At 48.3% G+C, this 23,891-nt stretch overlaps 2 protein-coding genes and 2 long non-coding RNA genes across 12 annotated transcripts in view; 2 read left to right on the forward strand and 2 right to left on the reverse strand.

Moving 5' to 3' along the window:
- KIAA1328 overlaps positions 1-19,830 on the reverse strand; it is a 237,467-nt gene extending 217,637 nt beyond the window's left edge. Inside the window, exon 1 of one of the 3 annotated variants that reach the window (XM_083466011.1) lies at positions 19,222-19,830. In XM_083466011.1, the coding sequence (XP_083322137.1) occupies positions 19,222-19,458 (237 nt within the window). In that variant the 5' untranslated portion in view covers positions 19,459-19,830. Of the gene's footprint in view, positions 1-3,059; positions 3,315-19,221 lie in introns of those variants that run through there. The other 2 variants (XM_083466016.1, XM_083466021.1) reach the window with 2 other exon arrangements.
- Positions 39-15,319, forward strand: LOC310689067 (uncharacterized protein). 7 transcript variants are annotated; one of them, XM_083466339.1, is made up of 9 exons: positions 91-377; positions 2,279-2,586; positions 4,669-5,215; positions 6,079-6,337; positions 11,872-12,016; positions 12,164-12,234; positions 13,873-14,016; positions 14,279-14,381; positions 14,557-15,319. In XM_083466339.1, the coding sequence occupies exons 5-9, from the start codon at positions 11,916-11,918 to the stop codon at positions 14,570-14,572; spliced, it is 435 nt and encodes a 144-aa protein (XP_083322465.1). In that variant the 5' UTR covers positions 91-377; positions 2,279-2,586; positions 4,669-5,215; positions 6,079-6,337; positions 11,872-11,915; the 3' UTR covers positions 14,573-15,319. The 7 variants fall into 7 exon arrangements, 3 of the variants coding, with proteins under 3 accessions (XP_083322465.1, XP_083322464.1, XP_083322463.1); XM_083466338.1 differs by lacking the exon at positions 2,279-2,586; XM_083466337.1 differs by lacking the exons at positions 91-377; positions 2,279-2,586; positions 4,669-5,215; positions 6,079-6,337 and adding an exon at positions 8,763-9,339.
- Positions 476-706, reverse strand: LOC310689131. The gene is made up of 2 exons (XR_014517351.1): positions 566-706; positions 476-520 (listed from the first exon to the last, which is right to left on the reverse strand). It is a non-coding gene; the product is annotated as an uncharacterized lncRNA (long non-coding RNA).
- Positions 19,756-20,642, forward strand: LOC310689083. Its single transcript, XR_014517292.1, has 2 exons — positions 19,756-19,854; positions 20,532-20,642. It is a non-coding gene; the product is annotated as an uncharacterized lncRNA (long non-coding RNA).
- The last annotated feature ends 3,249 nt before the right edge of the window (positions 20,643-23,891 follow it).

The following is a 23,891-nucleotide window of genomic DNA, read 5'->3' on the forward strand; positions in this document are numbered from 1 at the left end:
ATGGGGAGGACTCGGAACGGACGGGGGGGGGGGAGAAAGGGAGGAGGTGGAGGTGGAGCCGGCTCTCCCATTGCCTTCTGGGAGTCGTAGTGCCGGCTCTCCATTCCTTTTCCCCCTACAGAACGGCGGCCCAATGGAACTGAATGAAAGGGAGGACCGCGTTTCCCCAAAAGCACCGCGGCGCGGCGTCTGAGCTACGGGTCGCGAGAAGGGGCAAAACGCGCTCACCAGGTGCTGTCCGCGCCCCTTTGGGATAGGGACTGATGCGGGAGGGAGGAGGAAGAGGATGGAGGAGAAGGCCCTGCGCAGCGGGAGCAGCTCCAGCAGCACCAAGCCCTACCTGGAGAAGCTCACCCTGGGGGTGACCCGCATCCTAGGTAAGGTGGAGGTGGCATGCCTGGTTGCCATGGAAACGGCCAAGGGATGGAGCCGCAAAGAGCCTTTCTTCCCTCTTGTTCATCGCATGGCGCTTCCCCCTCAAAACGGACCTGTGAGGGAGGCCAGGCTGACCTATATTTTCCTATATTTTTCCTCACAACAGCCCTGTGAGGGAGGCCAGGCTGACCTATATTTTTCCTCACAACAACCCTGTGAGGTAAATTCTTCTCCCCTCCCCCACCTTCCCCAACCTCCTTTCCCTCAAGACTTTGCCTTCTGGTTTTCCCTTGGCAGCCCTTTCCTGTTTTGTGGGGCCCATTGCAGTAGGACCCCCTCCTAAAGTGGCTCTCTGCTATCAGCCTAGCTTCCTTCCGGGCTTGAGAATCTCCGCAGCCAGTTATTTCCTCTCAGCCTAGCCTGCCTCGCAGGGTCGTTGTGATGACAAAATGTGGGAGAAGATAATGACATGCCCCATCTTGGGCTCCTCAGAGCAAAGGTGGGATATCAATGTAATGAACAAAAATGCTCCAGGGCTACTTTTTTATTGCATTTTTATTACAAGTTTACCTCCAAGGAGCCCAATGTGGCATAGATGGTTCTCTCCCTCCTCATTTACCGTAATCACCGCAACCACTGTGAGGTAGGTTAGACAGGCACTGACTGACACCCACCCCCTGCCTGGTCACCTAGTGAACTTCATGGCCAAGTGGCGATTCAAACTCTGGTCTCCCAAGTCTCAGCCAACACTCCAGCCATTGCACCACACTGCCTCTCCTTTGACCTTAAAGGTAAAGGTACCCCTGCCCGTACGGGCCAGTCGTGTCCGACTCTAGGGTTGTGCGCTCATCTCACTTAAGAGGCCGGGGGCCAGCGCTGTCCGCAGACACTTCCGGGTCACGTAGCCAGCGTGACGAAGCTGCTCTGGCGAGCCAGCACCAGCGCAGCACACGGAAACGCCGTTTACCTTCCCGCTAGAAAGCGGTACCTATTTATCTACTTGCACTTAAGGGTGCTTTCGAACTGCTAGGTGGGCAGGAGCTGGGACCGAACGACGGGAGCTCACTCCGCCGCGGGGATTCGAACCGCCGACCATACGATCGGCAAGTCCTAGGCGCTGAGGTTTTACCCACAGCGCCACCCGCGTCCCCCTTTGACCTTGCTATGGCATAAAATCCTGCCTGGACCGTCTCATGTTTTGGACCTGACCTTCAGAACACATGCCCCCCAAAATAAGTTACCTTTGCTTGGAGGAAAAATACCTGCTACTTTTTCTTCTTTTTAAAGGACTGCCTTCTCCAAAGCGTACATGGCTCTTTTAATAGTGTAATCTTCTGTTTTGCCCTTGGGATATTTCTAATCTAACATCCAGGCTTTTAAGACAGAATTTCCCGTTTGATCTAGGATTTGGTTCAGGCCCCTTCAGAAACTGCCGCTCACTCATCCCTCGAAACCTTTGTGCAACCTCCATCCCCCGTCCTGCCTGTGTTCCCTTTGATCTCAGGAGAACCAAATTTATTCTGTTTATAATTTGCCGGCTTGTTAAATGCTCCCGTGGCAGTGGTGCGGAGGAGGAAGGCCCCGCTGGATGACTGGCCCTTTCCATAAAGGAGATCTGTATTTTCGTATTAAGGCTGGAACTAAATGATTTTAGGCGTGAACCCCAGAATAGAGCACCGGAGACTGTTTTGCAGGGAGCCCAGGGGGATGAACTAAATGACCTAATAGGATTTCCCCCATCTTTTACCTTTGATGCTTCAAAGGGCTCCCTAAGGGTGGGGCCCCCTATCTGTCCTCTTCTATTTTCCATGCAGAAACCTAAGATCTGCCTGCTTGATAGCTTCCAAACACCATGTGCTGTGCAGCGACTTTCTTCCTCTAATTACGTCTTCCCCAAAACCAGTGACCTCTGGGAGATTTGGAGCTGATGGAAGCTGTAATGCAGTGGTGTCATGGACCGGCTGGATGCAGAGAAGTGGTGGGAGGCACACGCTGGGGAACCCCCAGGGGAAGAAGGCTCTTGGAATCCGAATCAAAGAAAAGCCTTCAACGACTAGGACCCAAATTATCTCAGGGCCTTCCTGATTCCTAGTTCTTCAAGAACTGAGAATCTCTGGTGGTTCCCAGCACCCCCAGTTTCATCTAGTCTTCACTCGGGATGTACCCTTTAGTGTGACAAGCCAAGCCCTGTGGAACTCCCTGCTACTAGAGGTTTGTCCTTCAGAGATCTTTGGAAAGCTTTGTTTGGTTGTACGTTTACAAACTCAGTTAGAGGTGTGAGCTTGCTTTTGTTGTGTAATGTTACTGATATTAGGTGTAATTTGAGACAAACATATGCCTATCAACAGAAAGAAAGCTTTCTCTTTTCTGATGTTACATATTTGTTAGAGTTCAAAATCCCTCTTCGCAACAAGAGGTCACGGAGAACTGTAGAATAATAGCCAATGCTCCTGAAAAGAAGCATGCATGCAGTTTCTGGCAATATTCACAAAAATTATTTTTATACTATACTATACTGAAATGTTCAAATGTGGTTGTTTTTTTCCTGCCACACTTGCCATTCTCCCCTGCCACCCCCTTTGAGAAACACTACTCTCAGGGGTGTTGGGCATGTCCCCACCAATTATTCTCCCTCTGTTAAATTGGGCCTGTAATGATGACCTGAAGAATCAGGGGAAACTCACCTGCTTTTGGGTCCTGCTTTGAAGAGCACCCTCCGTGTGTGCGACGCACCCTTCCTCTCGATGCTGCCGCTCTGACAGCTGTTAGTTTAGGAGGCACGAGTTTTCAGGGCATGTAATCCAGGGCAGCAGAGAACCGGACATAGCGATGACATCAGGCAGCAGGCAGGCAGCTCAAGAAGAAAAGCGATGCAAACCTGGAAAGAGCTGGCTCCGCGGATGCAAAGTTATAGATGCAGCAGGGCAAGGGGTCAGTCTTGACATAGGCCGACAAGAATGCTGAGGGGGAGAGGTGATAGGGCTCTCAGATAACAGCTGGATGCTGCAGGCCTGTTTCTGTCCATCGGGGCCAAGCAAAGTATAGGAGAAAGACAAATGTTGGAAGTGATATAACGGACAAGAGGGCCAGCTGCACATCAAGGCTTGCTTGTTTATTAAATTTGTACACTGCCCTACACCCATAGGTCTCAGAGTGGATCACAACATAAAACCACAGTATGGAGAACACAAAATACATAATAAAAATAGGAACAAAAACGTAATAGTATAGTAATAGTGTTTCCAATAACACACACACACCCCTTGTTTGCTGGCCAGCACACTCCACAAAGCAAGGATGCCCTCCAGATGTTGGGAAATGATTGTAGTTTAATGGTAGAACATCTGCATTACACGCAGAAAGTCCCAGGTTCCATCTCCCATCATTTGCAGGTAGAGAGCTTCCTTACCTGAAACCCTGGAGAGCATCTGAACCCTGGAGACAATGGTGAACTAAGTGGCCCAACAGTCTGGTTGAGCATAAGGCAGTTTCCTATGTCTCAGTGTTGCAGTACTCCAACTCCCATTTCTGCACATATAGAATCCTAGCTGCTATTGTTACATACAGAAACAACTTTAACTAATTATAACTGACCGCAGGTCACCACAGCCAAAAACTGCAGTATCTAGCTCACCTTGCAATGATAAACACTAAATTGAGACAAGACAATTTAAGGAAAATTCACCAGAAACTATTCACTTTGGTTGTTGTTAGTGGCTGTGGACATGCCATAACATTACAGCACATGACACCCCCCCCCAAGAATCATGGGAACTGCGGTTTACCTCTAAACACAGTGCTATAGGTCCCAGTGCAACACATGACTGGCTTATCCTAGAGATCACTGCGTGCAAAAACTTGCGGTGCCACAAGATGTTGAGCCTAATATTTACCCTGGAATCCCAACCACCTTTGCCCAGGACAATGTACGACACCCTGGACTCAGTCATTCAAACAGTTATGTTGAGACTCAGTTAAATTGTCCTATGCCCTAGGGCCCCTCTTTTCAAGTTTATCTAAATTGTGGAGCACCAATTAGTGGAACAGTGTGATAGATGGGTTGGAATTAGGTGGAACGAAGGAAGATTCGGGTTTAAATTGCTATAAAGGCTGATCCATACATATCACGTAGCTTGATATTGTGCATGAGCTTTTACACACTTTATGCTGTGGTGCGAAAGGCATTATAACGAGGCTTGGGCACAAAACCCAATCCTAGCTGTAAGACCTGTTCTTCCTCCGATGTTGAGGTGCGGAATGAGTTGTAGACTATTAATATCTCTTCCTTTGCAGGGTACATCTGCCCCCTTGAAAATCCTGTTTATCGTTTCCAAATCTGTTTCTGGAGTAAAGGACGTAAAGTGGAATATCGTTCATCTATGGCCGACTGCGATGTGATGCTAAGAGTCACTAGCAGACCTGGTTACGTTAAAAGACCTGGGTCTAGAGTCAGGCTTGTTACTTATCCAGACCTCATGGCGAGTTCTTTTTGCTGAGTTGCTCTTCAGATGCCCTTCTGTCCAAAGGGGCTCCAAGTGAGCTAACCAACCAGCGGGCCATTTCCCCTCTTGCAGGATGGCTTTCTTCTTAAAGAAGAAGAAAAGTTCATCAAAAGTTTATCCAGTTAATTTACAAGAGAGTGTCGCCCAGGACCCTGCTGCCCAAAGAACATACCAATTCTTGCCAGTGCTGGTGAAGCCTCCTCAAGCACGTGCAGAGGCCTGGAGGAAGAACAAAGTCCAGCCAGTTGTTTTCCCTGAGTTACTACAGCACCAGGCCAGTACAGTTTAGTGGGTCAGCAGCAGACCAGACAAAAAGCATTCTGGGCCAGTGTTCCCAGGTGAGTAGGCAGAACCAGATCCCTTTCGGGTTCCTCTTCTCAAGGCCTGCATCATACGAGGCTGGTGTCTCTCTTGGTTTCCTTTTATCTCTGGGCACAAGCCCCACCCACCCAGGCCCTAAGGAAGTCAGATTATCCTCTACCAGGGCCAGGGCCTTCTCAGTGATTGCTCCAACCTGGTGGAATGCTCTGTCGCATGAGGCCAGGGCCCTGCAGGATTTAACCTCCTTCCGCAGGGCCTGTAAGACAGAGCTATTCTGCCTTGCTTTCAATTTGAACTGATCTTTTATTCCCCTTCCATCCCTCCCTCTCCCCTTTTTATGAAGATTACCTGCTCTGGGATCCCACACCTAATTCTCCCCTGGTCTCCTCACTGGCCCAAGTAGGACTAATTTAGCCAGCTAGCCCTGGTGATCATCTAATCTTTATTGGATGGATTTTCCCCCAAATTGATTTTTGAATTCTGAATTTATTGTTATTCATGTTTCATACTGTATTTTATGCTTTTTTGTTGTTGCATCAATTAAGTGTTTTAATTTTGTTGTTAGCCGCCTGAGCCCGGTTTTCTGAACCAGGAAGGGCGGGGTATAAATAAAAATTTATTATTATTATTATTATTATAGCATGTCCATGGCTACAGCCTGCACCAAAAAAATCATGCATCCACTGTTGCGTGGGGCCACAATGGCGCAAAAATGTGGTTACAAAGCACAGATCCACATGGATCCTCAGGATTTTTGCATTGGGCTACTCCAATCTCACCGTCAAATCACATGTCTGTGGCCACAGCATGAACCACAAAAATCATATATCCACCGTTTCGTTCAGAACATTTTTTTTTCTTGTTTTCCTGTAAAAACTAGGCACGTCTTATGGAGCGAAAGATACCGTTTTAGTTTGGCGTTTGTGTTCCCTTTTAATAAGAATAATAAGTGCTGGGGAGGCGAGAGATTCACACTGTGGCCCGAAATAACAAGGTGGAGCCAGTAGTCTTCCCAGAGCTGGTACAGCGCCAGACCAGCACCCTTCAGCCGGTCAACAGAAAGCCAGACTCCAGGCAGCAGCGGCACTTGCCCCTGCTGAAAAAGAAGAGCCCTGAGGATTCTGGGCCAGCGTTCCCAGGTGAGTAGGCAGAACCAGATCCCTTTCGGGTTCCCCTTGGCAAGGCCTGCGTCATACAAGGCTGGGGTCTCTCTTGGTTTCCTTGATCTCTGGGCACAAGTCCCACCCACTGCACCCCTCCTTTTTAAAGAGACTTGTAACATGGAGCAGGGACTTCTGGGTGGCTGCCCCTCTTCTGCATTGCTGAGGATTGGACTAGGTGGCCCCGCAGGTCCCTTCAGATGCTACAGTTCTATGATCCCTGTTCAGATACAGCATGCATGTGCTCATCGCAACAGTCAAGAAGCCCCCTGACAAATTTGAAAATGGGATAGAGGCAATTTATGCAGAACAAAAAGCCAAATTGATAGTTAATAATGTGGTGTCAGAAGAGTTTAAAATTGAAAAAGGAACACGACAAGGTTGCCCTATATCCCCTTTGTTATTTATTTCAGTCCTGGAGGTGCTCTTGAACATGATCAGGGAGGACCGGTTGGTGGAAGGAATACAGGTCGGAGTGAAACAATACAAACTTAAAGCTTTTGCAGATGACCTGGTTTTAACATTACAAAAGTGAAATACCTAGGGGTTAACTTGACTGCGAAAAATCTGAACTTATTTAAAGATAATTATGAAAAATGTTGGTTAGAAATTAAGAAGGACTTAGAAATTTGGTCAAGATTGAAACTTTCCTTGTTGGGACGAATTGCAGCTATAAAAATGAATGTATTGCCAAAGATGTTATTTTTGTTTCAAACCCTACAGATTGTGGACAGAGTGGAATGTTTTGGAAAGTGGCAGAAAGATATCTCGAGGTTTGTCTGGCAGGGCAAAAAGCCCAGAATAAAATTTAAAATTCTAACTGATGCAAAGGAAAGAGGGGGATTTGCCCTGCCAGATTTAAGGTTATATTATGAAGCTGCAACTTTCTGCTGGATGAAGGATTGGTTTCTCTTAGAAAACACTGATGTCCTAGATCTGGAAGGGTTCAACAATGCTTTTGGATGGCATGCATATTTGTGGTACGACAAGGTAAAAGTTCATAAAGTGTTCAAAAACCATATTGTCAGGAAAGCAATATTTACTGTCTGGACAAAGTATAAAGACTTATTAGAAAATAAGACCCCAAGATGGTTATCACCAATGGAGGCTAAGGCCCGGAAAAGACTCAATATGGAGGCCAGTTGGCCGAAATATTGGGAAATAATAGAAAAAATTGGAGACAACTGGAAGTTGCAGAGTTTGGAGAAATTGAAGAATAAGGTGCGAGATTGGTTACATTACGCTCAAATCAAAGAGGTCTTTAATTCGGACAAAAAAATAGGATTCCAGGTGGAAAAATCGAAATTAGAAACAGAATTGTTAGAACCTAAGATAAAGGTACTTTCTAGAATGTATAATTTGCTGCTTAAATGGAACACTCAGGATGAGACTGTTAAATCAGCCATGATAAAATGGGCTCAGGATATTGGGTACAACATTATGTTTGAAGACTGGGAAAGGTTATGGACCACCGGTATGAAATTCACGGCATGCAATGCCTTGAAGGAAAATATTATGAAAACGATTTACAGGTGGTACATGACCCCAGTCAAACTTGCAAAAATATATCACCTAGCTGATAACAAATGTTGGAAATGTAAGGTGGCTGAAGGGACATTCTTTCACCTCTGGTGGACCTGTCCAAGAGTGAAGGCCTTCTGGGAAATGATTTACAATGAGTTAAAAAAGGTATTTAAGTATACCTTCACCAAGAAACCAGAGGCCTTCCTCTTGGGCATTGTAGGCCAGAAAGTGTTAAAGAAGGATAAACTTTTTTTATGTACGCAACAACAGCAGCAAGAATACTTCTCGCAAAATACTGGAAGACACAAGATTTGCCCACACTGGAAGACTGGCAGGCGCAATTGATGGACTATATGGAACTGGCCGAAATGACTGGCAGAATCCGAGATCTGGGAGAAGAAACAATGGAAGAGGATTGGAAAAAGTTTAAAGATTATTTACAAAAACAATACAAATTGTATGAGTGTTAAAAAATTGTACGATTCAGGGAAAAATGGTTCCAGCAATTCATTTGAAAGAATTAGAAAGTTAGGTGATATGTAAGAAAAGGTTGAAACTTAAAATAATGTTATGTTCAACTCAAGCTATAACCAATTGTTAAAAAATTATTTTAAGATTAGAAGTATAACATCTGAGAGGTATAAAATAAGAGCCGAAATAAGTTAATAATTTGCTGGCACTTTTATTGTGGAGAATGCAGGGTAAGGAGGTGTGAGGAAGTCCAGTTAAGTGTACAATACAATATTATGAATAGTTGTGTTTTTCTTTCTCTTTTTCTTTTTCTTTTCTTTTCCTTTCTTTCTTTTATCTCTATGTTGATATGTGATTTTCTATTTTATGTTTGAAATTTGAATAAAATATTTTATAAAAAAAAAAGAAGCCCCCTGACAAAGAACTAGCCCTGTTTTTTCATGTATAAGATGAGGTATTTGTGGAGTATGGTGGTTAAAGGGTTAACCCCTAGTGGTGTCCTGTATTTGGGGCTGGAGCTTCGTTCAGGAAGCTGCGTCGGTTCTTTGTCTGTGAGTTACTTTCAGTTTTTACGCTGAGAGATGCTGAGACACAGAGCATGTTTTGTTCTCCGGCACAGAGAATGCCTCCAAGTTCTGATGGATTTATTGCTTGTAAGTAAACGCTGTTAAAGAGAGAACAGCTTGTGGACTCTTCCTTACTCTTTCTCACACGGAGGCAACACTGCGACTCTGCATACTGCTTAAGGTAGCTCCTGACTAAAGCCTGCGCTGAGAAAAACAGAAGTTTTGCACAGAGGGAGTGTACTGGACATGCAGTTATTCACAGGTTATGGGAAGCAACGTTTCTTTTGCCGGGTGTGAGAAGAGACCACAAGGAAAGAGGCCAGCTTTGAACTCCTGCCTGAGAAGGGGGCAGTCCTGAGTTCACTGGTGAAGCAGGAGCTTGCAGCAGACTGCATCTTCAGGGGACCGGCTGACAGAAGCGTGAGTAAAGCTTATAAGCCCCGGGGGAAGATGGCGCAGGCTCAAGAGGCTTTTAACGTGCCCTTTGGGAAGCTAACTGGCCCCAACTGGGATGAGTGGTCCGTCAGAATGAAGTACTGGCTGCTGGGAGAACAGCTCTGGTCTTGCATGCATCCCCTACTACCTCAAGCTGCTGAGAAAGCTAGTGAGGCTGTGCTGGTCCTGGAGGGGTTACCGTGTGCCATGGTCCAAGTCCAGTCCTGGGTCGATGGTCTGGAGGCTGTCTGTCAAGGACGAAGCGGGGTCCAAGGCAAGGAGCCGGGCATGGTCAGGAACTCCGGAAGAGCGGGTCAGAGTGCTGGCAGCAGCAGGTTTCCAGCGATGTTGCTCCCACAACTTGGGACTGGGCTGACTGGCCTTTATCACCTCTGGGGCCTAGGGCGGTCCCGGCCCACAGGTGACTTGCTTCTCCTGGCCTTAAGGTGAGGACTCCTCCTGAGAGAACTTAGTTCCCTCCGTCTCTCTGCCCTGAGCCTCTGCAGCTCAGGAGAGGCTGGAGGGTTACTGAACCCAGAGGCAACCTCACCTTCCCCTGACAGGGCTGGGAGAGGAGCACCTGCAGGCAATGGGTCCTCAATCACCTCCGGAGCCAGAGTGGATTCATCTGGTGTCTGCTCCTGAGGATCCGGCACAGATGCGGGCCCTTCAGATTCAAGCCCCTGCCCTGGCTCAGCCGGCCCTGGAGACGGGGACTCCTGTGCAGGCTGGGATTCTTCAGGTTCAGCCTCTGAATCAGATTCCCAGGCCATTACAGAGGCAGACGTGGCTGCAGCTCTGGAAAAGGAGCAGTGGGTGCTGGGCATACTAAAAACAAGCGTGGATGCTTGGCTTTTGCCTCATGTAGAGGGCATTAAGGAGTCCCGGGTCGCTTGGCAGGCACTGGAGAAGGCGTTTGTAGCCACAGTGGGAGCCAAAGACCGAGACTGTGAGCCCAGTGGGGGCTGAAAGGAGCCCAGTGAGGGCTGAAGGCAACGTTCCTGGAAGCTGTTCCTATGCTTCAACACATCTGTGCGATGAACAGGGAGAGAGGCAGAGAGCTGGGAGGAAAACAGTGGCAAGCTGTTCCTCAGGAAGCTGGGCACCCAGGAGTGGGGGTGCAGACAGCAGCTGTAAGAGCTCTGTGAAAGCCAAAGTCTCCAAGAGTTGTTTTCGCGTGAGAGCTGTTCTGCAGGGGCTCAGGAATGCAAGGTCAGCCGGCAGAGAAAGCAAATAAGTGAAGGTTCTCAGACAGCGAAGCATGAGAACACTGGCAGAGGCCCTAGTGGGGGCGGAAGTGTTTCCATGGCAATGTTGGAATGTCAGCAATCAGCCACTCTCTCTTTTATCGTGGACAATGGAGCGACTCACACTCTAGTGCCATCTGGTGGGCTTCTTTGAAATTGCAAGTCTGAAAAGTGGACGATATGTGTCATTGGATGATGGATCGAAGAGACAGTTAACTGAGACTGGCATGTTGTATTGTTCTTTTCTAGATCATGAAGTTCAAGCTTTTGTGGTTCCTGAGATCGCCAACTGTCTTTTAAGTGTGTCCGCTCTTGTAGCTGATGGCTTCAGTGTAAAGTTTGCAAATAACGTGTTCTTTTGTCAGGGATGGGAAGAAGCTATACAGTACTGAGTGCAAAGATAGGCTGTTCATGGTGGAGATGCCTATTGCTACTGTTGCTGTTGTGAACCCCCTGAAGAGGCACAAGTGCAATGCGCAAACGTGCCACCACACAATGGTTGCGTACATCTTTGGCACAGGAGATTTTCCCACACAGGGTGGTCCTACGTTAACAAGGCCCCAAAGAATACTGAGGGGTTTAAGTTTAAGGGATGTGACAAGTTCTTAGATTGCAGAGCCTGTAAACAATCTAAGGTAACCACATGCACATATCCTAGATCCACTAGAAAGACCAGCAGGCCCTTTGAGCTAGTCCATGCAGATTTGTGTGGCCCCATGCAGGTAGTGTCTTTGGGTGGATCCAAACATGTTCTGTTGCTGATCGATGATTTTTCGAAAAACTCATGGATTTTTACGATCCGACACAAGAGTGAGGCCGCTGCATTGATTAAAGATTGGATCACAGCAGTAGAGATAAGATTTTCCACGAGATTGGGGTCCTTTCAAAGTGATAGAGGCTCCTCTTATACATGGGTAGTGCTGAGGGGGGACGGGCGGTTGGTTGTAGCCACCAGGAGGAGATTTCCAGCAGTGATTTCTTTGCTGTGGAAAGGGCTGTTGTTGATTGGCTGCTGCTGTGGCATTCGGGCAGACGATAGGTGACTTGGTTGATGCATGCAATTTGATTAATGGCTACCCCCCCCAAAAAAAAAAGCTCAACTCTGGGCAATCCCCTCCCAAAAAAGCTTAACAAGTCTTGGCAATCTCTCCCCATTTTCTAAATACTGAGTACCCAACCGTCTTATACACGGGGACATGTTATACACGGAAAAATGTGGTACCTTTCCCTCTCGTCCGCCTCATTTACTCCTCTCTCTCTCTTTCTCAAGAGCTCTCAGATGAAAACTTTGGGGAATTGTTGACAGGTAAGAAGATGCTGGGAGGAAGAACATTCAGAGAAGCTTTGGAGATGATGGATGAGAGGGAAATTTTAGATACCATCCTCCAACGCCCCCATCCACTTCACTTCTCCAGGTGTGTGTGATGCAGGTTGGTTGATTGAACTCATGAGCTTTCATGATTTCTATGGTGTAGACGGTGTATACAAAAGGATTTAGGCAGATTCCTGTTTTTCCCATGTTTATTGATGGCTATGTATTGTTTGTTTTTCTGATTTTTCAGGAAGACTTTGAGTGATGCCTGGAGCAGATCCATAAGAGAGGAAACGAAGACAGGATTTTGGGTGTTTTCCGGTACTTTGCATATATAAGTGTGATTGTATAGCCTTGTTTTGAATAAAGTCATTCAACTTGTGAATTGGTCTGTGTGTGTACTGTAGACTTCGTAGATGGCACTGTGTAGCCACAGACAAATATGACATTTCTTATTAGTATCAAAGTTTTGCAGATACATTGGTACAAATAAATACACAATTTTTTGTCAGCATTGAAAAGTAAAGATACAGAAGGTTAACAGATACAAAATACAGATACAGTAATACAGATACGTGAAATTTCAGTAAAAACTTAGTGACACAGTACAACTGTATAGATGCAACAAATGTAATGTCAGCAGACGAACCTTGAGGGAATTTTTTGAGGGACTTTATAACTCACTTTATGATCGTTTATTATTCTTATAACAGGACCATAGAATAATCTACCAACTAAACCCGGGGTTGGCAAACTTTTCCGCCGGCGGGCCAGATCGCCCACGTGAGCACGCACACTTGTGCACATGCGCCCACGCCCGCCGCTCTTTCCCCGCTGGCTTTCGGAGCCACAGCGGGGCGGGGGAGAGTTTGCAGCTTCCTATTGGCTGCAGGAGCTTCCTGCAGCCAATAGGAAGCTGTGGCTGCGTCCTGGAAGTCAGTCCCCATGTGGAAGAACTGGAGCAGCACGGCGGTTTAGCTCCGTGCGGGGACTGACCGAGCGGGCGGCAATGGCTTCCTATCCTGCAGTCAATAGGAAGCCATTGCTGCCCGCTCAGTCAGTCCTCATGCCGAGCTAAACCGGACCTACGACCAATTTTCAAACAGGCACGTGCCTACATACGCCGCCCTGACACCAAGGAAAGAGCAATTGGGATGGCTTGCTTCACGGAGGTGAGAGTCGGAAACGGGGAATGCATGCAGGCGCTCCTGCTTTGAAACAACTGCACCCAGGCAGGCAAGGAAAGCAGAGGGTGTAAGAAGGTCTCCTGCGCCACCATTGATGGCTGGCAGGCCTGCACTCTGCCTAGGGCAGCAATTTCTACAGGCCTTAGATAAGAGCTGAGGGCAGTGTGCATTAACTAACTCCTTGCGCTTTGCTCCCCCTTTCTTCCCACCCGGGGGGCTCTGCCCTCTGCCTGCCCCTCAGAGCCAGCATGGCACACAGGGCTGGGCTTTAGTGGCCACAGCCTCTTCCCGTCCTCACCTGCTTTCCAGCAGCCTCTACAACAGCCTTTCTCAACCTGTGGGTCCCCAGATGTCGCTGGACTACAACTCCCATCACCTCTAGCTAGCAAGGCCAGAGCTCAGGGATGATGGGAGTTGTAGTCCAACAAAATCTGGGGATCCACAGGTTGAGAACCGCTGCTCTACCAGCTGCCCAAGGGAGGAGGCCAGCAGCAGTGGCCACAGAGATGCCACGGAGGGGCAAAAAGAGGCCCCCTCACAGCCTCCACTGTCATTGGGGACAAGCACTCATCCTCCTCCCCAAGCTCGGTGGCGGTAGCTCTGGCAGGGAAAACGGGGACATTCCAGGATTAAATCAGAAGCCGGTTGGCTTTCATAATACCGGGGCTGTCCCTAGAAAATCAGGACAAACTTGGAGGGTATGGGGTAGTGAACTTTGATTTTCATGGCACTTTTTTTGGCCTTCCACCCCATCAAGTGTTTTCTTTCTCAGCTCCTTTTTCACCGGGAGATTGGCTGCCTCTGCAGCAGAGAGAACATTGTGGACACTCTCCAAGAGTGGCTGGTGGCACCCAACCCCCTGATGCAGATGGGCGGCCTGCGAGGACTAAGCCATATTCTACAGGAACCGCTGGCGGTAAGAAATTGGTGGCAGGGGGCACATTATGAAGCGGTGTACAAATTAACCTAACAACGCTTTGCCTTTCAATGAGCCAGTTGAAAGGAGATTCCCTTATTCTGCTGCAGCCTTATTCTCATGTGCAGACCAGCATAGGCAGGAAGCTGCCTTAAAGAGAGTCAGGCCAATGGTCTGGCTATCTCAGGGTTGCCTACACTGGTCAGCAGCAGAAAGGCTAATCTGGCACCTTGGTTGCCTTTCTGTCCACTCCCATCCCCAGGTGTCAAGATACAACCAGAAACTGCCAGCCACCTTAAGGGATCTCACAGTGTTGCTGAGGAGCACCAGGCCCGAACATCGGGAGACAGCAGCCGTATTGATAGGTAATTGAAAACAAAGCTCTTAAGATGAAGGGGGGTTTTAGGGCAGAAGTGGGATTTCAGCTAAAAAAAACCTGGAGGCTGAGAGGCAGGGATGCAACTCCTGACTCTGTCCAAAGAAGAGCGCTAAAGGGAGGCTGCACCTAGAAAGTAGCTTTACTCTGCCTCTCTCCATCAGGCTTGGGGGCGCCTGACAGACCCTAGAAAGGACTGCTGCTGCTGCCACTGTCACCCAGGACTGCGTGCCAGGAGCCTGAGGGCCCTGCCCTGCCTCTCTCCACCTGGCTTGGGGGGACCTCACAGGCCCTAGAAAGGACTGCTGCTGCTGCCACCCAGGACTGCCTGCCAGGAGCCTGAGGGCCCTGCCCTGCCTTTCTCCACCTGGCTTGGGGGGACCTCACAGGCCCTAGAAAGGACTGCTGCTGCTGCCACCCAGGACTGCCTGCCAGGAGCCTGAGGGCCCTGCCCTGCCTTTCTCCACCTGGCTTGGGGGGACCTCACAGGCCCTAGAAAGGACTGCTGCTGCTGCTGCCACCCAGGACTGCCTGCCAGGAGCCTGAGGGTCCTGCTCTGCCCTGCCTCTCTCCACCTGGCTGGGGGACGTGGTGCTGACAGGCTTCACAAGGACTGCGGCTGCTACTCGGCAGAGAGGGCTCCTCTTTTTAATAGTTTTAAATTATATTTTATCTGTGGCCTTTTAAATTGTGCTTTTTGGTATGTTCTTTTGTTTGTGTGTTTCTTTCTCTGTTGGGGGTGGGTGGGTATTGGGTTGTGGATAGGTATAGTTTTGATCTTAAGGCGAGAGGGTCAGGGCTGCTTGGGAGTGGGCCCCAGCCAACAGAATGGCTGGGCATGTTCAGCAGGGGGTGGGGTGTCCTGGGACATCCGATCTCAGTTATCACGGGCAGCAGGAGGAGTTACGCTAAGTCCAGACCATATCATTACTGAGGAGGCAGGTTTAGTTGTTGTTTGAAGACTATCCCTGCCTCCGGGTCTGGTCTTGACCAGAAGGATACTGGAATCAGCAAGGGAGACCCACATGACTTTAAGGTGCTGCTGTGCAATCTCAGGAAGATCTTGTTTGGGTCCAGCCTGTTCACGAAGGAATCGGCCTCCTCAGCTGCTCCGTGTTGACAGTGGATGGGCTTGTACATGTTGGACCTTGCCGGAAAAGGAGAAGGTAAAGTGAGGAGCAGGAAATGGCACTTCCTGCCACCCAGAACTGCCTGCCAGGAGCCTGAGGGCCCTTGTCTTGAAAAGGATGTTGGAAAAAGTTCAGAAAAGGGCAACCAAAATTATCAAGGGGGTGGAGTAAATCCCCTATGAAGGAAGGTGGCCAAGGCTAGGACTTTTTGGTTAGGAGAAAAGGCAAGTAAGAGGCAGCACGATAGAAGTTTATGAGGTTTGGCATGGCACAGAGGAAGTGAAGGGAGTAGTATCTCATTGGGAGATGCAGGACAGGCAAAAGAAAGGTAAATCAGGGAACTCAAAGGATCCCGAACAAGCATGGCTCTGGAACGCAAAGGCCATCCTGACGCAGAGGACTTTAGGCTCCTAGCCCTGTCTGTCAAATTGTCCGTCTGGTAACTATAAAAATTGGCGATAAAAAAAATGCTGCACACAGCAGGGAAGGAAGGTGAGCGATGGAAGGGTGGGGGTGTCTCCAGGCCTGACTCCTGGCTTGTTATCTGCCGGCCGTGGGACCGCAGGCCTCCGTCAGGAATCCCGCTAGATGGGTTCAGGGACAGAAGGGGGGTCTGCTTGGGATGGAGCAGATCCCTAATTCAATCCCTGGATGACCTGCTAAATTATTATTATTATTACCCTTTGCAAGGCTTTCTTCGCATAGAGCTGCAGAAGAGATATCACACCACAGCATGATAATATCCTAAACTCATGTTGCATGGTGTATGCTTCAGTGTCTGAGTGTGTGCGTTGGATGCAGAGTTCACTCCCTGGGTATCTCCAAGTGGGGCTGAGAACAGCTGCTGCCCTCCAAATCCTGGAGAGTCAGTGTCTAAATGCCTCTCTGGGAAAGGGAGTGATGCAGAACAGAGCAAAGGAATGGAAGGATTCGTTCAGAGGGGAGAGCATTTATGTCACATGCAAATCCCCACTGGTATCTTCGAGGGCTGGGAGGGACCCCCTGCTATGCCACCTGAAGCTCTGGAGAGCAGCAGCCAGTCAGTGTAGCGGTTGTGTGGCATAGTGGTAAGAGCAGTGTTTCTCAAACTTGGGTCCAGACAACAGCTGGGGACCCAAGTTTGAGACACACTGGATTAGAATGTCGGTCTGGGGCCTGGGACACCTGGGTTCAAATTCCCGTTTGGCCATGAAGCTCACTGGGTGACCCTGGGCCAATCACTCTCTCTCAGCCTGACCTCCTTTGCAGGGCTTTTGTGAAGGCAGAATGGGCAGGAGCGGCAGACCCTAGAAAAAGGTACGGGCCATTTGTCGTTCTCTCACCTTAGCCTGGGGGCTGATGCCGTAGCTAGTGAAGGCATACTGCCAATGCGGCAGTCCCAGGTGGTGATCAGGCACCAGGTGAAAACGTTCCTCTTCAAGCCTTTGGCAGATTGATCGCCAATACCTTTCTAAATGTGCTGGGTGAGGGGGATGTTTGCTTTTCTTCTTGTTTTTATTATGCATATACAGATACAGTAATTATATGTAGTGAACCGCCCTGAGATCTGTGGATGAAGGGCGGTATACAAATTTTAATAATAATATTAACAACAACAACAACAACAACAACAGTAACAAAGCATAGCTTGCTCTTCAGGAAAACTTCATCACAGGCCATCATAGATGACAGCCTTTGTCAACCTGGTGCCCTCCAGATGTTCTGGACTACAAAGCTCAACACTCTCAGCCAGCACAACGGTATGGTGCTAGGAACAGTAGTCCAAAACATCTCCCACAAAGACAAAAGCTAACTGGGGTTTGCAGATGGGGCTGATTTGTGCAGGCAGCTCTTGTGCTTCTGGTATCACACAACATACCCGGCTTGGTGTTCTTGTACACAAGGCAGACCTTCCCATTTTCTCCGCATGGGTCCAGCTCAAACACCAGGCTCCGCAAGTCCAAGTGAGGTTTCTCCAGCTGACCCCCCTTACCTTTGGGGAGAAAGAAAATGCTGAGCGAGGCAGGCAGGCATTCTCATCGGGTGCAGGGCAAGGAATACTCAAACCAGGCAGAGCTTGAGAAGCTGGGCGTCAGTGGGGCTTGTGTATAAGGTCACGGATACTTTTGGTGGGGTAGCAGGGGAGGTGGAGAGGAGAACCGAGGTCTCCCATGGACAAAGGGGTGAGGTGGGGCAGTACCTTCTTCATCATTGGTGTCCTCCAAGTCAGCCAGCGTGGGGGCATTGGGCAAGGCACAGATGGGCGATGCTCTGACTTGGTTTAGCTAGGAGATGCTGTTGATGGTCATGCAGCCAAGGGGCATCAGGTTGTCTGGAAGAAAGGCAACCATTACTAAGTTGCTGGAATGGATGCCACAATTCTGTAGGAGCACAGAAGGCTCACAGAACATGGTGCCCTTTGGCTCACAGAACATGGTGCCCTTTGAAGAATCTCAGCTTGCTTGCTTGCTTGCTTGCTTTTTGCTCACATTCTTCATGAACTAAAATCCATTCACTTATCTTCTGCCAATACATTTAAAATTAAACTTTTGAAATACATTTTAGCTTCTTGCGCCCACATACTCTCATCTACCAGGTTCAGATTAGAGATCTCACTTTTGGAGCCTTAAAGATGTTAGAATCATAGAACTGCAGAGATGGAAGGAATCCTAAGGGTCATCTAGCCTAGCCCCCTGAAATGCAGGAAAATGAAGGTGGCCCTTATAAGGATCAAACCTGCAACCCTGGCATTATCAACACCACGCTCTAACCAACCGAGGGAACTAGTGCAGGATGGCAGCCTTTTGTAGAACTGCAATACGAGGTCTCCAAGATCCAACTCACTTTGCCTCTGGGAGCCTGGAGGTCTGAGCCTCCATTTCTAGCTTGATACAGAAGTAGGACCATTTCCTGCTGCGAGTGGGACGCCTAATTCTGGTGCCAAGGATGGAAAGGACGCTAGGAGTGAGTGACGAATAGGCTATGGGTCTGTTTTGCAGGGTCACGAGACATGGGGTCACTTGGTGAAGGGGAGAGGCTATGAAGGCAGACGATATCATAAACAGGACACGTCCCCCAAGACATACAGAAACCTCAAGGGCCATGCAATATACATCTCCCACCCACCAGGAGCCCCGTCTTCCCCATGACGGCAGCCACCAAAGTTACCAAAACTTCCACCAAAGGGAACCACAAAGAAAAGCTGGAATCAGCTGCAGCAGCTCAGAGTTGACGGGGGAAGCCGGGAAGCCCCGAGTTCAAGTCTCCGCTCAGCGCGACTATTTGGGTTGCTACGCTGTGCGCTGAATGGAGACTTCGAAGGAGCTATGGGGGAATTTAGCATACTAGCAGCATCATTTGTACTGGAACACGAAGCAGCCCTGTTCAGCATTCTCTCTCTCCCTCAAGCGACGCTCCCCGGCCCCTCACAACAGCCCTGCAGAGTAGGGCGAGGGGCGAGAGAGAGAGCGAGGCTGGCAGGCCAAGGTCCCTCCGCCCTGGGAGTGGGGGCTTCCCCGTAACCCCCGGGCCTGGCTCCGCACTCGGCGGGGCTCGTTTCCTGAGGCAACGGAGGCGGCTCTCTGCACATGCTCAGGAACCACGGCAGCCTTGGCCACCGTTTATCATCGGCCCGCCGTCAAATTAGCCGCCCCCCCCGCTTTTCCTTCCCCTCCCGCCCCCCCCCGCGAGCCCCTCCTGAGGTAAAGAGACGGCCCTCACTCCAACGAGCAGCCGCAACCGACACCTTGAAGCAACCGCCAACCCCAACGTCTCTCCGCCCAGCCACGCCCCCGCGCCCGACTCTCGGCTCCCATTGGCTGACGGGGAACGGGGTTCGCCCAGATACGGAATCGGAGGAGCCGGCCAATGGGGAGGACTCAGAACGGGCGGGGGGAGAAAGGGAGGAGGAGCCGACTCTCCCATTGCCTTCTGGGACTCGTAGTGCCTGCTCTCCATTCCTCCCCCCCCCCCTACAGAACGGCCATCGAAAGGAACTGAATGAAACGGAGGACTGCGATTCCCGAAAGCCACCGCGGCGGGGCTTCTGAGCTACGGGTCGTGAGAGGAGTCAAAAAACGCCCACCTGCTGCCTGCGCGTACAGGTGTGCAGGTGGTCAGGGGCTGATGCGGGAGGGAGGAGGAAGAGGATGGAGGAGAAGGCCCTGCGCAGCGGGAGCAGCTGCAGCAGCACCAAGCCCTACCTGGAGAAGCTCACCCTGGGGGTGACCCTCATCCTAGGTAAGGTGGAGGTGGCATCCCTGGTTGCCATGGAAACGGCCAAGGGATGGAGCCACAAAGAGTCTTCTTCCCTTTCTTGTTCATTGCATGGCGCTTCTCCCTCACAACAGCCAGGTAGGCCAGGCTGAGAGGCAGGGACTGCCTGCCCAGCACCCCAAATTTCTAAATTCCTTTTTATCTCTTTCCAGGTTTCCCCATAATTATCTTTAAATATATTAACATTATTAGTTGTCAACCTATTCCCAAATATTTAATCTTTTTATGTATATTTATCTGTTTCATCTGTTCTAACTCCTTTTTATCCTGTTCCATAACAGTTTTCCCTAACGGCTGGGTCTTGTTTTTATTCAGTTTAAAACCCGATACCTGTCCAAATTCCTGTTTTTCCCCCTAATACTTTCGGTAATGATTTTTTACGATCTTCAACCATTATTGCAAGGTCGTCCGCAAATGCTTTCAATTTATATGCTTTATTTCCTACTTTTATTCCTCTTGTGGTTTCTTTTGCTCTTATATTGCTCATCGGGACCTCTAGCACTAAAATAAACAATAATGGTGACAAGGGGCAACCTTATCTTGTTCTTTTCAAGATCTTACATTTCTCAGTAATGACATAGTCCACAATTAATCTTGCTTGTTGTTCTGAATAGATAGCATCTATTCCTCTTCTAAATGTCTCCCCAAACTTCATCTTTCTAGTATCTTATTCATAAATGCCTAAGAGATATTATCAAATGCCTTTCAGTGTCAATGAACATCAGGGACTCTTGTTTTTCATTTCTCACTTCCAGGTACTCCATAACATCAATTATATTCCTTATGTTGTCCTTCATCTGAAGTCCTGGAAGAAATCCTGCTTGATCATGATGTACTATTTCTAATAAATTCATTCTCTTTGCAAATATTTTGTAATCGTTGTTTAATAACAAGATCTGCCTGTAGTTCCTAATCAATAATAAATCTGCCTCTTGCTTCGGGATTAATGTAATAAAAGCCTCTCTTAATGTCTCTGGTACCTTACCTACGTTTAGAATTTCATTCATTACATTTTGCTATGGTTGCACCAGAGAATTCTGTGGGGGTATTTTTGTAATATTTTGCTGTCAGGCTATCAGGCCCTGGTGATTTCCTTGCTTCTGCTTGATTACGTGATTGCGTCCAAAATCTCCGACCAGCTCCTCCTCCTATGTTCCTAACCATGTTTTAATTAAATACTCTTTTACATTCTCCTCCTCTTGCTCTGGGACTCCTCTAAAAAGTAAAATCATCTCCCACTGCTTCATTTCCTAAGCCGCTATTGCATCCCAGCTTGTTTCCTGAGTGGCACAGACAGGTATGAGGTTAAGATTAAAACTGGCCAGGAAAACGCAAGGGTGTTTCAAAGAGGAACTGTTTCAATCAATCAATCAATCAATCAATCAATCAAGAGGTCTTAGAGTCCTGAATATTCTGAACCTTAATTTGCAGCAGACTGACAATGCATAGTCAAATTGACAGATATTACTGAAAATGATTGAAACATGTAGCTGTCTCAAGACTTCTGGAATGTGTCAGACCCCTTCCCAGCCCCCAATGTTTTCCCTTCCCCTTTTTTTCTTGGAGGAATTTAGGTATACTCTGTGTATGCAGGCATGTGTAAGGGATGCTACCCTTCTGAGTGTGATCAGCTCTCCATTGGCTGGAGGAGACAGGGGAGAGAAAATCATCATATAAAAACAATGGCATTTGGAAAGGGAAATGTTGAAGCGAAAAGGTTGATTCCTAGAGACAAAGGCAGACCACACAGAAAGCAATGTCTAGAATATTCATTAAGTTCTCCACAAGTGCTCTCAGTTCAAATGGAAGCCCTGCTGCCCTGCAGCTGCTCTTTGTGGCACCAGGAAAGCAAGAAGCACTGCTCCTCCTTGCCTGCCTTTTCTGAAGACCTCCTTCTGGGCAGGCCAATGATCGGTCTCACTGCCTTGACGTGTTGTTTTTTAGCATGGACAGGAGATGTTGGCTGGGTACAATCTTTGGATTGATCCGACCGCCGCAGCGTCTAAATAGCTCCTCGCTGGCAGCCACCGCAGCGTTTGACACAGCCACGTCCAAGTCACCCTGAAGGTCCAGGAGAGCTGCAATGGAAGAAGGAACATGAGAACCACAGCAGAGTCCTCCTGGATCAGGCCAATGTCCTGCGTCCTGTTCTCACAATGGACAACCAGATGCGCCAACAGGAAACCCGTAAGTGCGACCCAAGCACAAGAGCCCGGTTCCCTCCTGTGGTTTCCCGCAACTGGTGCTCAGAAGCATTTCTGCCTCCAACTGTGGAGGCAGAGCAGAGCCATTGTGGCTAGGAGCCATTGACAGCCTCTCCTCCAATCCTCTCTCAAAGCCATCCAAGTTGGTGGCCATCGCTCCCTCCTCTTGTAAGTTGCCCTAAGAACATGGTTATAAACCGCACATAGATATTTAAAAAGATAAATTCAAAAGAGGGACAGGGCTACATCTTGTCAGGAGCGAATGCCTCTCATGATAAGGCCACAAGGAGCTAGAGTTAGGCCCATTAGGTTGCTGAGCTCAGTATTGTTTACGTGGAAGAGGTTTCCAGGACTGGCAATTTTTTGATGTGGAGATGAGGAGAATTGACACACACAGACACACACACCCCTACCATTGGCTCGGCTGGCTTTGGCTGATGGGAGTTGTAGTCCCAACAACATATGGAGGGGGCTGGTGTACAGGACAAGAGAATTGCAAAGCAATGGGGTGGCAAAGAAAAACAGCCTGGGAAGTGAGCTGGGCTCCCTGGGTAGCACATGCCATTTTATGGGGTGAAATATGTTTAAAATATGTTTTTGGGTGTGAGGAATTAAAATCTGCAATTATTTTTGTGACTGAACAACATTTAGCATGGTAAGTCTATGTCTGATGAAGAAGCAGAAAAAACAGCTTTCGGAAAAACCAAAGAATTTTAACTTCTGAAGATGTAAGGTAATTACGTTAATACTGAAATAAAAATAACTAAGTTCCTAGCAATCGTTTATAATGATTTCTATGCAATTTTACACTCATTTCACTGACCAAGCAAAAGCAAATCATATGCATTTCACCCAAACAACATCTGAATTCCCAAGTCATGTTACAACGTTTTAGCACCCCTCACTTTCTCAATTTGAAAGCTGAAAAATTCAGCATGCCCTACTGTGACAATTCATTTTGTCTTGGATTTGCTAGGTCAATTAATGCCAGTTGTTAGAGAGAGAAAGAAACACTGTTTCTGTTCAAGTCCAAGTGAACAGAAACAAAGCTTTTGTTGTTAGGTCTAATCCAACTATATTATACTTTCCCAATGCCATTTTTTGCCCAGCACAAACTCGTCAGATTTTCTGTCATGTCAGTGGCTAGAAGAACTTGGGAATCACAATCCAGAAGGGAAAGGAGACTGCAGGGGCTGATAGTAACTAAATTGAGATAATCTGGGATTAATGAGATTGGAAAAAGCAGTCCTGTGATGAAAATATCCCTGCAAGGAAAAGAGTCGGTTTGATCCTTACCCAGATAAATGTCGTCAATTTGTTTGGTGCTCACCAAGTCGGGTTTCATGTACTGTGCATTGCACGCTAGACAGATCAATAGAAAACGATCAGTTCCTACATTTGGTACTTTGTCCAGCTTAAAAACATTCATCAGACCTGAGGCACATAGGCTGTTGGTACTCTATAGAAGGAGCTAACAACTTCTGGATCACTTTAACAATTTGCTGGTTTAATCGTAGGAACCTAGGAAGCTGACTGAAGCTGGGTCAAAGCATTGGTCTGTCCAGATCAGGACTGTCTACACCGACGTAACAGGGGCTCCTCAGGATTCTATACAGGGGAAATGGTGTGGCGTAGTGGGGGCTACTGGGGGGATTGCCCCAGGCACAAAAAGGTTGAGGGGTGCGTCTCTGCTTTAATACAGGCAATCCTCATTTTGCGTGGGAGCTATGTTCCAGACCCCCACACGCATTGGTGGGGGCCACATAAAGCATTCCACCCCACCCTTGTTTGCCCTGCCATGCCCCACCCCCATTCGACCCTTGCTCTGCCCTTTCAGTGACATCTTAATGATGTTTCGGTGACGTTTTCAGGCCACTTCCAGTGCGCATGGTGCACCAATCACAACAAACC

Source organism: Podarcis liolepis, assembly GCF_965112155.1.
Source record: "Podarcis liolepis genome assembly, chromosome: 11".
NCBI classification, from domain to species: domain Eukaryota; kingdom Metazoa; phylum Chordata; class Lepidosauria; order Squamata; family Lacertidae; genus Podarcis; species Podarcis liolepis.